This window comes from Euwallacea similis, chromosome 32 (assembly GCF_039881205.1).
Source record: "Euwallacea similis isolate ESF13 chromosome 32, ESF131.1, whole genome shotgun sequence".
NCBI classification, from domain to species: domain Eukaryota; kingdom Metazoa; phylum Arthropoda; class Insecta; order Coleoptera; family Curculionidae; genus Euwallacea; species Euwallacea similis.
The window spans coordinates 1,151,501-1,167,489 of NC_089640.1; the positions used below are offsets into that span (position 1 = coordinate 1,151,501).

The 15,989-nt window shown below is 36.1% G+C and overlaps 1 protein-coding gene across 1 annotated transcript; it reads left to right on the plus strand.

The window, feature by feature from the left end:
• The first annotated feature begins 2,942 nt into the window (after window positions 1-2,942).
• Window positions 2,943-4,088, plus strand: LOC136418010 (diptericin-D-like). Its single transcript, XM_066403899.1, has 3 exons — window positions 2,943-3,107; window positions 3,172-3,251; window positions 3,860-4,088. Exons 1-3 carry the CDS (start codon window positions 2,998-3,000, stop codon window positions 4,066-4,068), a joined length of 399 nt encoding a protein of 132 aa, XP_066259996.1. The 5' UTR covers window positions 2,943-2,997; the 3' UTR covers window positions 4,069-4,088.
• The last annotated feature ends 11,901 nt before the right edge of the window (window positions 4,089-15,989 follow it).

A 15,989-nucleotide genomic window follows, 5' to 3' on the forward strand; every position in this document is an offset into this window, starting at 1 on the left:
GTTAAGATTTGTTCAAATACATTATTTATTTATATGCAGCGAACAAAAAATGAGTTTCATTTATCTAGTAACTTTTACATACATAGCTTAAAACAAGAAAATCTTATACCGTTGACATTTTTTCAGGATTTATCAATACGACTTTTGTAACGTCCCCCGTAGTTTATGGTCGCACTCTCACTCTATATCGATCTCTCTCGTATGCGTCTAATTTGGGATAAATCCTTTATTATCTCGCACTTTGTTAGGACTTGCGACGTATTGTTATATTATGGATTATAGTTATGTTATTTATTAGTTTAAATGTTCAAAGTGAGTTTAAGAAACTGATGTTACGCCCATGGACAACCCCAGCCATTGGGTAATACTGTTGGAATTCCCAGCGCTTAACACCCATCTTCGGCTGAGGGAAGTTATTTTATGATTGGGATTTCCAGCACTATTCTTTGTCGGACTAACATTGCGAATTTAAATTAAAGGTACCGCCAAACGAATACAATGGCTGGGCTCCAATAAAAGCCCAGCGACCATGCCTCTAAGTGCTACGCTTTGACGCGACAAGGTAGCCTAGAAGCCGCTAATGGGGCCCTATCGGGGGTACGTCTATGGGCGTTACACCTCCGTATCAATACTTAAGGAGGGTGCGAAACTGAAGAGGCTCTCTTTTCTCGCTACTTCATCACGGACTCGTACGCGTTAAACTCTCGTCAACATTCTTTAAATAACGCATTTCTCGATATTGTATAGTTGTTAATGTTACCAATAAACCTTTGTTAAGTTAAGAAGGTTTAGTTTCTCTTATACGCGAAAACAGTGTCTCTGAGACTGCGAACTCAGGGTGGTCCTTCATAATCGATCAATCCAGTCCACGATCTACGTAGTTCACGGTTATCGTATCGAAAGGGGTGAATCGACCCAACCACGTACACGCGCCAAATTTGGACCAAACACACTTCTTTTGGTTTTATGCTCTTAAAGCCGATAACACACCATATACTAATAGCTACGCGGTATTGTTTCTAAGTTCACTAAGATTAAATGGTTTAGGAGTAATAGAGAAATTGTTGATATAATAAAAGTTATGTTTCAATTTTCAAGCATTGATTCAGAAAGCTTTAGAATGAAATATACTGAGGATGAATACGAGTGAGATGGGGCTAATTACGATCATTTTGAATACTCATCGATAAACCTAAAATTCTTTCAGAAACGATTTTAGGAATTCGTGAAATTTGTTGATATTTTTATAAATTTTATGACATTTTTCTATTCGTGAGGGACCTTGTTCCCTCTGAAAAAGCACAAACACTGTTTGTTTCTGATTTTTATGATAATTCTTTCTTATAATTTCTCAAGATTTATGCGAATATCTGCAGGTTCTCATAGAAATCAGTTTGAAAATTTGAGATATCATTTTAGATTTTTCGGCACTGCTATTTTTAGGAGTTTAGATTATATTAGAAGATATTATTTTAATTTCGGAAATTCAAACATTGACGATTCAAACAAGTCGCTTTTAATTTTTCTGAAACTTTTCTTCTTCTTTTTTCTGCAATTTTATTCTTTTTATAAACGAAGTTGGTTACAAAAATAAAGATTTATGACGGACGAGGGGCTCATTGTAATGAAAAATAGCTATAAAAGAGCTATAAATAAATTCCTGTTTTTCGATTTTTTTAAATTTGGTGGTTCAACTCGGAGCGCAGCTTTCGTTAGTTGGAGATAACTGGTTGTTCTGGTTCAGAACTTCCATCAAAATCAAAATATTGAGTTTATATTTTATTGAGGATATGTAAGTACTAGGGACAGGTAAGACGAATCTGTGTAGATTCCTCCTCACGAAGTTACATATTTTCAAACTTGGCTCATTAAAGGGTTTTTGATTTTTGGACGTTACTAGCTATTCGAATCCAGTACTTTCAGAAAAATTGTCAAATTGAGCTCATATTATAGGCAACTTATGGCCATATATACTCTTAGAATGGTATTAATGGAGCTCTGTAGATTTTCTCATTTCGAAGTTACAATTTTTCAAATTTGATTCGGTCCCCGAATGCAGTTTTCATCTTTTGGAGATGACTATTTGTTCTGGTCTACTGCTTCCAGAAAATCAGATTGAGCTCATATTTTAAAAACGAATTAAGTATTTAAAGTAGCTTAGATAAGTCAAAAAGTCTGTCTTCAGATTTCTGTTTTTTGAAGCTGCATTTTTTTTTAACTTGGTTCAATTCTAGAGTTTCGTTTTTTATTTTTGGAGATGACTGGTTGTTCCAGTTCATTATTTTCTGAAAAATCAACCTAGTGAATGCATGTTACAAGAATTGAACTAGCATTTACAAGGGTTTTTGTAACCCAAAAAACAATTTTTCAGATTCCTCCTTTTCGAAATTTGAATTTTTAAAGTTGATTAATTCTTCGAGTTGTATTTTCGATTTTTGAAGATGATTGGATTTTTTGATCCAATAGTCTTCGAAAAATGAAGAAGTGATTGAACTCATATTTCGGGTACTGGCTAAATACACTTAGCGCCTTACATTAGCCCGCAAGGGTTTTCTAGATTTTTTTTTGTTGAAGTTACAATGTTTCAAATTTGGTGGAATCCTCGACTGCACTTTACATGATTATGCATGTCTTGACGACTACTGAAAATCCTCAAAGTCTCTGAAATGGCAAATTAACTTGCACGTTAATTAAGCCAGGGTTCTGCATGACGAAGACAATCTACATGGATGAAAATGAATGATACTGAAAAGTCACAAAAAACTTTTTTAAATGAATTTGAAAATCTTTAGCATTTACATTAGTCTCTGAAGACTTTTAAACAAGTTTTTCAACTTTAGCTTCGAAACTTCGTGTTGTTCGTCCCTGTCCCGACTCGGGACTTTTTAGATGGTAAACTACAGCATCAATCAGCAAAACTCCACTATAAAATGAGATCAAATTGACGGGGATGCATTCGGTATTCGGTGAATTTCAAGTGAGCTTGTATCACGAACAATGAGGTCGGCCGTCATATTTTTATTTGCTGGGTTCGCCCTTTGCAGGGCTGCGCTACCTCTCGATCAGCACGACGAGGAAATTTCTCCGGTTTTATATCGGCAAAGACGGTAAGTGCGGCTTCAGGAAATGGGGCATATTTTACTTTATTTGGAAAATTATATAAATGTGCAGGGAACAGCCTCAATGGTATGGAGGAGGAGGCGGAGATAGAAATTCGCAGCATGGGACTATAGGGCTGCATAATCCAGATGGTGAGTAGATATAGCTGCAGGGGTGTCTCTATAGCTCATTAATGGTTAGAGATAGGTCTAGAACAGTGCACAGAAAAAGTATGCTTTTTTTATATTATATACTTTCCAAATACGTAAAACTTATAAGGTGAAAAATCCGATTTTTTGACCTCTGAAATACTAAATTCAAACTTTCGGTGAATGATTATACTTCAAATGTTACTAAATGATTTTTTAGAAGGTACATTCAAAACATCAATTTTTTAGTTTTTTAGGAATACTCTTGTCAAACTCTGAAACCAAAGTCATAGGCGTGCCGAGCGTGCTTTCGGCTTAGAGAATTTTTCAAAATTAAAAAGCTCTATATTTAGGATGTTCATAAAATATTATGATGATTCTGTACGTCACTATTTTAATGGAGTAGGAGCGAAAGATTTTGTTAAGCTAAAGGTCATCAACATGCAGTGTTGACCTTTGCATATACAAATCAAAATTTGAAAATTGTTTAAACTGTAAATTTAAAGTGCTATTAAAATAAAACATTGTTTTTTCAGTACGTAAACGACACTCCTATCCATAACTGAATTTTTCGAAATATTTTACTGTTAAGGTAATTTCTCTTTCCCCAGGATCTGGAGGTAGAGTGTCTTACGGGCATGCAACTGGCTATGGACATGATCTAAGCGTAGACGCAATGGTTCCGGTATGGAAACATCAGAATGGACTGCAAGAGTCTACCTTGAACCTAGGAGGAGGCTTGAGCCATCATTTTGGAGGACCTGGCGGTAACCGTTTTACCGATGAAAGAGTTGGAATAAATTTTTTACATAGATTTTAGTGTAAAAAATATGTTTTTAGTTCCTTCACGACATACAATATGCATACTTTTTATACCAGTGTCTCAATAAAATCAAATCTGCTAATAAAAAAAAATGGCAACAAAACACTTTTCTTTTTATCTTAAGTCGGCAAGTTGCCAAATGTCTCCCTTTTTCCTTGTGTTACGTATTTTTGAACATTATATCTGAAATACCATATACCACTGAATACCACACGTCTTTCAATAAAATTTACCAAATACTAATGTATGATGCTGGAATGCGTAATGCTTTCTAATGATCCTTCTCTGTTCAAACAAAGCACTATTAATAACATTTGCCCAACCATATTTTTATCGTTATGACGGAAATTTAATTAGTGTTTTTTAATAAATTGAAAACACCATTTTCGATCTTTTGAATTGCTGATTGCGAGTCAAGGAAAAGTCCTTTAAAGCGATACATCACTTTAACAAAGTTTGGTCTGGAACAAAATATTCCGAAAATGTTTGCGATCACGTATACTATGATGGATTGGGTTTTTTTCTATGTATTTATACGACGCACTCTTGTAGGGAAATAAGGGACGGAAAGAAACACGTTTCTTTAGAGCTTTTTTTAAAATTTTTTTCATTTCAGAAGAGAAAAGTGGTAAGCTCTTCTAAATTTGTAAACTGAATAGTCGGATATCACTTGCTTTTGATATACATATAATAAACGTTTGAAGATCTGCTCCTAGAGGTCGCCACGCCTTTATTTTGCCATTTAGTTTGTATTGCAAACTGTTAATTGTCCAATTCCATTAATTCGGCTATGTGACTATTTCGTGCGAGTCTCTGCTTTATATTGTTAGGAAAACAGATAATATTATGTTACTGTTACACGAGTCGCCCCTACGATACGGTAATCGCTTTAGCATTGCCAGGACGCCAGCGGTGGATTCGTGAAACTATTTTTACTCTTAGCCCTAAGTAGCACTTTATGTACAGGTCCTAGGGTAAATAATGTTCGACATTAAGGCCCGTTAAAAAAATTCAATTAATTTCGGTTTACGCCATCTTTTGGCTTAAAAGAGCTATTTTTTAGTATTTTCCCAAATTAAAGGTACGAAATCCAGAATCCTCCTTGGGGTGAAACCACCATCCCTCAGCAAATGATTGATCGCATAAATAACATTTCCCGGCCCTGGAAAACTCCAACGAGCGCTTAAATAAGTCGTTACCTGACGTTGTCGTTGAGAAAAATGTCCTCTCTTTCCTGGTTTAAATTGAATATTATTCAAATCCAGGTATTATCCAGGTCTTTTAGCCCTAGGCAAGCATACAGGGTGCTGATAAGCTCCTGCAGTGCAGGTAATGTATAAATTATTCGTTTACGCAACCATATTGTTTTCAAAGATTTTATTTCAAACATACCATACAGTTCTTTTATTGCCCCCAAAGGAAAATTCTATACGTGATAAAAGTTGCAAAGTTACTGCGGCAATGCATTATTTAAATTGCAATTGCATCGTTGCTGTAAAATGTTTACAGTGTGCGGAGATTCCTCCAAATCTCTTTTGTCAACTTTTTGAATTACCACTGAAGTTCCTCGAAGGTAATTTTAAATATTAATACTATTAGTACATTTTCGTAACACTGAGCTTTTTTCTCGCCATTAAATCTAAAAAAAGCCATTTAGCTTTATAATTCGTTTGACATGAATGCAAGTTAATGTAGTGTAATAAAATGAGGCGAAATTTTTCGAATTAGGTAAAAAATGATTTATGGACATGTTTAAAATGTATCTCGCAGCTACGCGATTAATAGCCTGAAAAGATTATTGCAAATGGTGCATTCGGGCCCTTTTTTGCCCTTAATCTGCGCCCCTTGGTATCGAAAATACCATAATATTATTAAAATCACTCTTATGGTTTTTTGCAGGAGCTCGCATGCCTTGTTTTAGCCACAGAAATCCATTATTCTCTATGGGGGTCTGGCCGAAAAGGGCTGCGGAGTCTAAATTACGAAAGGGATTTTTTAAAAAAGGTTACTGAAAACTGACTATGACGTGGGCTTTGAAACAGTAGCGGAGCAGATCGTGGAGATCTTCAGAACAGTGACTGTTCTATTATGCGAGTGTTAGGGAAATAACTTTCCTAAATTTAATCAATGATCAAGAACATCATTTTGAACAAAAAAGTTCCTCACAACAGAGGTCGAAAACCTAATAGTTTAAAAAAAAAGTGTCAAAGTTGGTAACCGAAAAGCTTTTTTTTTAATTTGAATAAAATGTGGAAAAACGTTCTTGATAAATGTTGATTGTTTGACATCTACCAAAAAAACTTAAAATTATTCAACAACAACATCGCTAAAAGCATTTGAAAACTTAATAACTTAGTGCTTTCACCGCCGGGTTGAATTTCAGTATTCGCGGCATCTATCAAGATTAATGGTATTTTTGGCATATCTGTGTTTTGCATCAGCATGTTATTGATGTTCCATAATTTGCAACAAATTTGAATGAGTGGTACACGGTGCGTGTACCACCGGCTTTTCGCCGCTGGTGGTACACATCGTGCACCATCGGCTCCGCTTGACGAAACCCGACGGTACACAATGTATACCGCCGGTACTGCACGTGTTAAGCGGTAAAAATAAACGTAAGCGGCAACGCCGCATTGACCGTGGCCGATAAGAGGAGTTTATTATTGTTTTGATTGTTTTTTATGGCCCTTAGGGCCTCGCCCACTTTGTAGGTGAAGCGATAAGGCGTTGGAATGCGCAGTAAACAGGTAAATCTAGTACCTCAACAGTACATGAGTTTTTGGCTTATAGAGACAAAGTCCTGAAGAAGCTGGGCGCATTTACAGTAATCGCAATCCAGAAAGAAAACTTCCAACTCGACAAGTGTTTCTTGTTGCAGGTAGCGTTATTCCTCCATATCAAGGACGAGGTCGACAGCGAGAAATTGGTTCTGAAGCCGAAGAACGAATTCGAAACTTTGTTCAGGAGAGTTCAACAAGGAGCTCCCGGAGTGGAGCATGCGTGAACTCAAATGGTTAACGTTTCGAACATTAATGTAGCAAAAACAATAATAAATTCGTGTTTTTGAGTGTGATGTGAGCGGTGTAAAATGTATAACGTAACATGTTATGCTAATTAAAGATAATAATAATTTAAAGATAAATGGATTTTCAAAATAATAAAATCAGAATGACGTAATTTTTAATTTTCATGAATTTAGTGCATTTTGTTAATTATGTACTGTAAAACCTACCAGACCCAAAAAAACCGTGTAAAAGGCAATCCACCTTATGGAGCTACTTAGGTAGGTATGGAAATGAAATAAATACGACGTTAGAGGTGAGTTATAAAGCTGATGATCCTGTATCGCTGCCATGGCATTAAACGTGCTAGATACCAAATAACCCTGGCAGTATTATCTTAAGTACTGTATCCTTCGGTGCTGTACCAACTCTATGCACAATGTGATCAAGGGCAACAAAGTGAACCGGCATGTGTCGGTCCTACACTGCGCGTCCGTGGTCGCTCCTTTCCCTCATCCATGCATTCTTTCTTTACCCCATAAGTCTATGTAAAAATGATTAAAATTGATTAAGATTTCTGCAAAATTCTATCATTTATATTATCTTTACAAAACTATGGGACTTCGAGGTATTTAAAATATAAATCCTGCGAAAACCACTTTATCGACAAATCAACAAAAACCTAACACTTTGAAAAACGGTCGACTGGTCAGTCTTTCCCCTTACTCCAGTGAATTACCGAATAAACTAAATTACACAGCATTCCACTCGTTCTTTGACGGCACGACTTTCACGTATAATAGTCTTAAAGGTTTATAGCAGCAGTATTACTACTGCAATTTTGTAGATAAGCACAGTACCGGTTAGATCTCCATTTGCTTTGCAGAAGGTATTCAAGAAGTCTCTGGAAAATTTGCTTTAAAAAAATTACTTAGTTTTGAGTATAATAGACGCCTGTAAATTAGTTGGCCAGTGAATGGACCTCAATCATAGCATGGCAAGATAACACAAGGCGATTACCAGATTAAATTCTTAGATACATCGGAGTATTTTTCGTTTGGCTCCTTCGAAAATTCGAACTTGTAGCAGTTTTGTGTAGCGTTTTCCTTAATGCCCATCGTCAGAACATATGGTCAGGACTGGAATTAATTAACATCATACAAGAAATTAGAACATACGGATTGGAAAGCGACTATAGGAATAGTTGTATAGGATCGTCCAAATTCGAGGCGTGTTATTGGCATCTCGAAAACGATGGGAGATACGAGGTCGTTTAAGTCGAGGTGAAGTTGTATAATTTAGGGTTCAATAAAATGCCACTTCGAGTCCGGGAAAATTCTGAATACTTTCGTATATATCCGGAAAAAACTGAAATTTTGCTATATAATTTTATTTATTTTTTTACTTTATTTGAAGAGATATTTCAGAGCAATTGTCACTTCATTATTACCACTTTTTTTCAATAAACTTATTTCATACATTAAAATTTACTGAAAAAATCTATGATTCGAGGAGAACACACTGCAACGAAGACAAACCTATGGTAAAAATAATACGCGGGAGAGAGACAGATATATGCACTTTTTAAGAGGGTATTTTTATCACATCTACCACTTTTTTATGGTTGTTATACGTCACTGTCCTCAGAAGGGCAAAAGGCAACAAACGACAAGTTAAAAAAATCCAGGTCCGTATTTATAAAAATCACGGTGATGATGGTGGCTCAAAGACGAAACGTCGTATTTCGAACTTTAGAACGCCACCTTGCAGGGAAGAAAGTGGTAATGATGAAGCGACATTGAAACATTTCTTCAAAGAAAGTCAGGAAAAAATAAAAATAACGCAGCGAAATTTCAGTTTTTTCTGGATATCTCCGAAAGTATTCGGAACTTTTCCGGATCCAAAGTAGCATTTTCCTGGACGCTAATTCATGCAACTGCTCCAATTGGAACCACCTCGCATCTCTTACAGTTTTCGAGATTTCAATGATACGCCTCGAAATTGGACCGCTCTGTATTTTTCCCGGGTTGACCTGAAGCGTTTCCCATATGCATAAGTGAGCGCACAAAGTAAGCCGTTAAGTTCGATGAAGTTGTGAAGTACAAAGTTCTGCCTTTCTTTGCAACAAAACTTGTTTTTGCGCGTCTGCAAACAATGACTCTTCAATTTATTCCTCTGATCTCACCAATCGTATTTTGTCAAAAGACCTAGAAGCAACAAGTAGGTATTAAATCTTCGAGCATGTATATATGAACTTACTTAAAAGGGCAGATTATTGAGCTATAACGACGAAATTTGTCGTGATTGTCAATGGCTTCTCCTCTACTTTTAAATTTACAGCCAAAGGGCGTATGCCTGAAATAAAATTCTTTAGCAAGCTTTCTGTGATTTCCCTCCTTTATTACCTGCAAGAGAGGATGAGCTTGGAAGCTATAGCTACGAGGATGTCACATCAGGCGCTTGATTTAGGTGCTTTGCATTTGGGGCATTGTCTCAGCTTAGTGAAGCATTGGTGGTAAAAACTATGACCGGTGTTGCACCGTCTTATTGGTGCGTCCATGTAGCTAAAGCATACGGGATAAAGGAGGGTTTCTTTCGTAATGGACGTTTCCATGTGATCGGTCGTTTTTTCGAGCTCGAAAATAATGGAAATATGTTCTATACGTTTGAGGCGGATGGTTCATTTTTCTTTTATTCCCTTTGAAGAGAATGCCTCACAGAGGTAGAGGTTGTTGGAGCGGTGGAATTGCATGCTATTCTCAGTTAAAAATAACCGAGAGTAGCATTCCCCTTTACTGAGCGTTCAAAGGCATGAAGGGTTAAGTTAGTCGAAAACTGATGTATATTATGTTATTTCTTGAAGCTGCTATTCATTAGCATTAGTTTATCCATAGGAATCCTTACACCCATCTGTTTTAAATTTCGACTGATGTAAAAGTTGTTGAAAGCGCGTTTTTCTTACTTTTTAGAAGGATTTTTTATGATTTTCTGTAAGTTGTGGAAACGAATTTTTTTCATTAGGCACCCCGTATATTATTAAATAACGTTAGATTTCTTCTTAACCTAAGGCAATTTCAATATCTCTCGATTGGAAAAATTCCTGTTCTATCTGAGGAAGACCAAATTCTAGTTTTCTTAAATTTATAGCCTTAAGACCAGGATTGTCCGTTCATGTTCTTAGACTGGCACTTCTTGTAACCGCTCCGAGTTAAGACTTCCCTCGTCCGTTTGTATGTTTGTATACGTATTTGTACAGCAATAAACTTTTAATTGGAATTGTCAGTGTCCTGCTAGAAATCCCGTGCCGTCAGGCACGTACAACATTCTGATTGCGTATCACACAACAATATTACCAGTAAACAAAGAAAACTTGCTTAATCCACTTCCCTCTGGCAATCCTTGCCGGTTTTTGCTTCCATGAGGCCACGCTTTCAAAATCTTTTTAAATTTAGTTTAGCCGTTTGTTAACACCAAAACTGTACTTTTTCACATAGAACTGCAAGCGTATGACGCGGTTTATTGAACTTAATACTCTATACAGTGTGTCCCAACTGCAATTTGCATCCTTTGAAATCTCTGATTTCGTTTAAATGTGAGAAAAACGCTGAAATATGTCAATTTTAACTTGATGAGGACCAAATTTTATCTTGGCTTCGAAGCTATTTCTGCACCATTCTAGTGCCCAGAGCCGCCCTTTCAAAAACTTTAAATGGCAAGAGGAGCCGCGTGACACCTCATTTTGAAGCTGCTTCCCTTCTCTAGACAACCATGATTTTTTTTCTCGATTTTGAGAAGTTTCTCTACTGTTTTGCAGCATTTCTGACGTGATCAGATGGCACTCTGCGACGATTCGTTTTCGAAGCATTTGTAGAGGTGCTGGTGGTGTAGCACTAGCCTTAGACTTTCCGCGGCCCCAGAAAAAAATAGGAAGGGTAAAAACATCAAACATTAGTGCAGATAAAGTGGCATTCCTTAGTTCGCTCCTACTAAAAAAAAAATGTTTACAATTTGAAGAAGAGCGCATCGAATTAACAATGTTGAGCATTTCAATGAGTCTAAAACAATTTTGTCATTCTGGAAAACCATTTGCTCAAACTTAGAAAAAAAACATGATTGCATTGAGAATGGAAGTGGCTTCAAAATGATATGCCACTTGGTCCCTGTTGCCGTTGAAAATTTTTGAAGGGATGGCTCTGGAGGCTAGAGCGATGCAGAAGTTACTTCGAAACCAAAATAAAATTCCCCCTCACTCAAGTTAAAATTCGCATATTTTAGCATTTTTTCCACATTCCACGAAATCTGAGATTTTAAGGGGTGCTAATTTTAATTGGTACGCCATGGATGGTTAATTTATCCAGAGAAATCCCTATACTTATTCCGGTTAGTTTTCGAACAATAAAGATCAGTCGGTTCACTTGATCATTTAGCCTCAAGATACACTTTTCAATCATTTTTCAGTCAAGTTTTAAAGACTTCTTAGCATAGAGATACGGTAAATGCATTTCGTAGCTAAGGCGCTGATAAAGGATTTAGGTGAACGAGGCAAACCGGATTAGGCATGTAACTAGAGGTTTATGCAAAAGGGAGAGACCTAAAACGGAAAATGAGAATTTCACTACTCATTACTAGAAAGCATATTTCTGCTAAATCCCCAGTCACTTTCCAATAGAAACTATTGCTTTTACACTTACAACCTTTAGCGACAAGGCCCTTTACCACCTCAACTAAAACCACTTTACTGCAATTATGAGCTCTTCCGACCAAATTTTCGCGCACTCAAACTCTAAAACTACAAGAAAATTTATTCGCAAATCTCACTTCCGACCGATTATTTTCAGTTCACTTTATCCGATTTTCAGGATATTTCGACACCCCTTTTGCGGCAAAATGGAACCGACTGGTTTGGATTGAAACGATGGGTCCTTATTCGCTGACATACGGTCGGGAATCTGTCGACTATATGTTACTTAAAGTTTGAGTTGGAGCAGTTAGGAGATGTTGTTTGTGCTTAGAACTTTATGGACACTTGTTTGGACAATTTGTGTAATTCAAGCAACGTACGATTATATTATGAAATTATGCATAAATCGACAAAATACTTACCAGGACCGTACTTAAAAAAAAGATCATTCTCAATAAACGAAATGTCATATGCAGAAGCCAACCAAAACTGTTATGTCGAAGCTTTTAAAAAGCGGCAATGCAAAAGTGGTGTTAGTTTTCATCTATCCTTTGCCAATAAGTGGGGAAAAATAAAAAACATTTTAGAATTTTTTTTAATATCATTGAAAAACCAAAAATAACTTTATAGATCTACTGACACCGTGAAATTGCTCCCTTGGCTGCGCAATTTTTCTCCCATTTTATCAAGTTTGTACATACATATCAATTACCGTTTACGAAGTCCCCATGCTGGTGATCCCTATCTTAGACCCACTGTATAGACACTATATATGTTAATTTTTAAATTAAGTTAAACAGATTTTTAAGCACGGCCTTATGGAGGTCCAAATTGCTTGAACTCCGTTAAAGATAGGTACAAGAAAGTGTATTAAAGAAATATTCCTTATGGCTGGTAGTTTCAGAATGTTCAATAATATACGGGGTGTCTCATGATAAATACCCGAGTTTTTAGAATTGAAAAACGAATCGTGTGGAAAACTCTTCGCAAAACGGGTTTCCTCGGTCGCTCAAAAAGTTGTTCGCTGCAGCTCAAAACTGGTGTACCGAATAAATTCTCCAATTCCGACCAAACATCTTTCGCCTTTCATTTATATCCAGAGTAACAAAGCCAGAAATTTTAATCAGAATAACGAAAGAAAACAATAATTTATTCCGACGGAAAATCGTGGCTTATAGTCACGCCTTTAATATCAAGAATCTCGCAGATTGCTAAACTTTCGGAAGCTATTTTTATTGGGGAAACAGGCGACATAACTTTGTAGCGAACGGTGCCAAAGCTTAATAGATCTCTCGCACAAAAGCCAGAGACATAAATTCCTACTAAACATCCCGCAATTCGCTATCAGATTTATTTCGGTTTAGCAGGAAATATTCGATGCAAGTGTAGACGAGATTAATTAAATCGCTTCGTGCTTTTGGTGGGGAGAAACTGCTAAACGCTCTTTGGCGGAAAGTAAGCTGGAAGCTTTCGGGAGATTGTTCAAAGGGAACGAATACAGAGCTCTTTGGGAGATTAATCCCGTTTGATAATTGTTACTTAACCACTTCCACCACAATACAATTTCAGCCACCATATTATCAACATTTTGCTTCGAATTTTTCTTGACAATATGGCGACAAAAAATTCTCCCTACATTTTCCATAAATCTCCCTTTCTTTCCCACATCTCTTTTGCTGCTTACAATTCATCCTCGCATAAATAAAACGAAAGTAAATTTGGATATGGCCCCCTGTCATCCTTAAATAAATCGTTTGATCCTACAGGCATACATGTTATTTTAGTAGAAAGGGCACTATTTCTAAAAAGACAATTTTGCAATGGCTTAATTCAAATTCCGTTTGGTTTGCACGCCCTAGAAATATACGCACAATGGAGGCAAATAGGAACTACATGTTCAGCAGAATTTTCAAATGAAGCAAGGCTTTGTTTGGGAGTAAATTGAAAAAAGAACGCAAACCGGAATAATTTGATCGACGTATGAGAACTGGAAAGCTTGTGTACGGTGTGCGAGACTGAGGGAGGAGTGCCTTTAAACCGGGTTTTATTTGGAAATGTGCCTGTAAATGTTTCCAGAAATATACCGAAAAAAAGGCTACGGTTTTAGTATAAGTAAGAAAAATGTTCTGTAGAAAACAATTAGAGATGGGCATAGAAAGTAGGGTAAAGCATGGGGCTTAAAATTTTCATATATGTGTGAAAATGAACAAGGACAACTACTTAAAAGAGTTGAACTGTTTGCTGAATCTAAACAAATATAGCCAAAATGCGGTTTATGATCATCTGAACCTCCAGAAATTATTAATTTTGATGAATGCTTCTTTTACAGTTTCTATAACTCATTAACGGTAAGAGGTAGGAGTACAGTACACAGAAAAAATGATCTTTTTAAATTTGGGCAAAATTGCGCCATTAATGTTTAGAAAGTAGATGTTTTTAAGTTGACAGTATTGACGACACTTCTCTACACACATATTCATGAAGAACTGAAATTTCGTTTTTTAGGTTTTTGCTTATGATTTGGAAACGGCTAATGATAAGAAGATGGAACCGAGACATGCTTCACAGTTTTTTTGAAGTACGCAAAGGCGGTGTCAGTGTCTGTTAACCAAGTTTCGTAATGCGAAGTGCAATTTTTGTTCTTCTTAGGGAACCCATGTTCGATGTTTGCATATTTGGATAATTTTTTTCTCTAACGAGCACGTACGGACCACTTGAACTAACCTGAACTAACTTAAACAGCTACATTATAAACAATTCGAATCTAGAGTCATAGGAAAAAGAAATAATGATATCCAGCCCAAAAAACGACTGGACAATACACAAACACAAAACTCCTGACCTATTGCATTACTCCCAGGGCTAAGTCTTTATATATAAAAATAGACCTCATGAAACGCTCTATTATACATCCACTCATTATTTTTACGAACAACACACGAACAACATATCTAAATGATGTAAGATCCGGAGCTCTATGCACATTAATGCAGCGTATGGCATAGTGGCCTATTTTGCAAATTGTTCAAATTTCAAACACGAAAACACCTACTTTATATAATCAAAAACTCATTGGAAAACAGACAACTAGAAGTACGAATTGACGAAACTTTTTCAGCCCCTATTTCTTCTGAACAAGGATTTCCTCAGGGACCACAGCTTTCACCCTTCTTTTATAATGTATACTGTCATGACACACATATACACCCATGGCTTAAAGGACAAAAACATATAGACAAAACGGCATACATATTGCAACAGACTGGCGATACTGCCCTTATTGTATGCGACGAAACGACTGAAAAAGCGGTAGAAAGATATCAAGAACTAACGGACAGCTTCAAGACATGGTTTTGTAAATGGAGACACCGAATATTTCCAAAAATCAACTTCTACTATCTGTTAATGGTGTTTCAACTATAGTATATCTCTTGACATACGAACAACTACATTTCAACTTGCACTAAAGACGATTCAGTCAAGAGTTTCTCATTGGGATTGTTTTCTTCTCTTGTATATACTTCAAATAAATAAACATGTTAGAAACTCCACAAAAAATCACTTGAAACTCTATTTATGAAGTTTGGTTGCCATATACTGTTTTAAATGATGTTTGATTGGTCATTTTTTTCAACAGACACGCCTATGAATTTTTCTTGAAAAGTACATATTTCTCCTAAATAAAGTAATAAAGTCTATTAACTCTCGATTGGTCAGCAAGGATTTGCATTTCGTTAACTTTTGAAACATTTCAAATTTATTAAGAGACACACTTGCTGTATAAATTCCCTTCCAGTTGCCTCAGCCCAGTAGCCTTTCATCTTTGTACAATGGGAAACTGATATAAATTTACAAGTTCCTAAGAATTTTTCAATGCCTTCCTTTGTTATATCTTCTAACATATCGGGATTTATTTTGGCACTATACAGGGTGTAACAATTAACCTGGAATATCGAAATATCTCGAATACTAGGCATCCTATAATCACTCTGAGTCTGAGCGAGGGGGGTTAACTTTTTAATTTCAAGTGGTTACCTCCATATTTTTTGCAGATTAGGAAACGGTTAAAAATAAGAAAAATTTGTCTGAAAAATGTTTTTCAATTTATTTATTCTAGAAAACATTGTTATTAACGAAATTCAATTCCTCTTTCATTTATGATTTATCGAAAGGTTTGATGATATCAGCTTTAGAATGAATGAAAACGTGAATTTTTGTACAGCTTTTATTTA

Excerpts from the sequence above, each read along its gene's own strand:
- LOC136418010 (XM_066403899.1), top strand. The coding sequence starts at position 2,998 with ATGAGGTCGGCCGTCATATTTTTATTTGCTGGGTTCGCCCTTTGCAGG. Across the intron at positions 3,108-3,171 it reads GTTTTATATCGGCAAAGACG|GGAACAGCCTCAATGGTATG; the intron begins GTAAGTGCGGCT and ends ATAAATGTGCAG. Across the intron at positions 3,252-3,859 it reads AGGGCTGCATAATCCAGATG|GATCTGGAGGTAGAGTGTCT; the intron begins GTGAGTAGATAT and ends CTCTTTCCCCAG.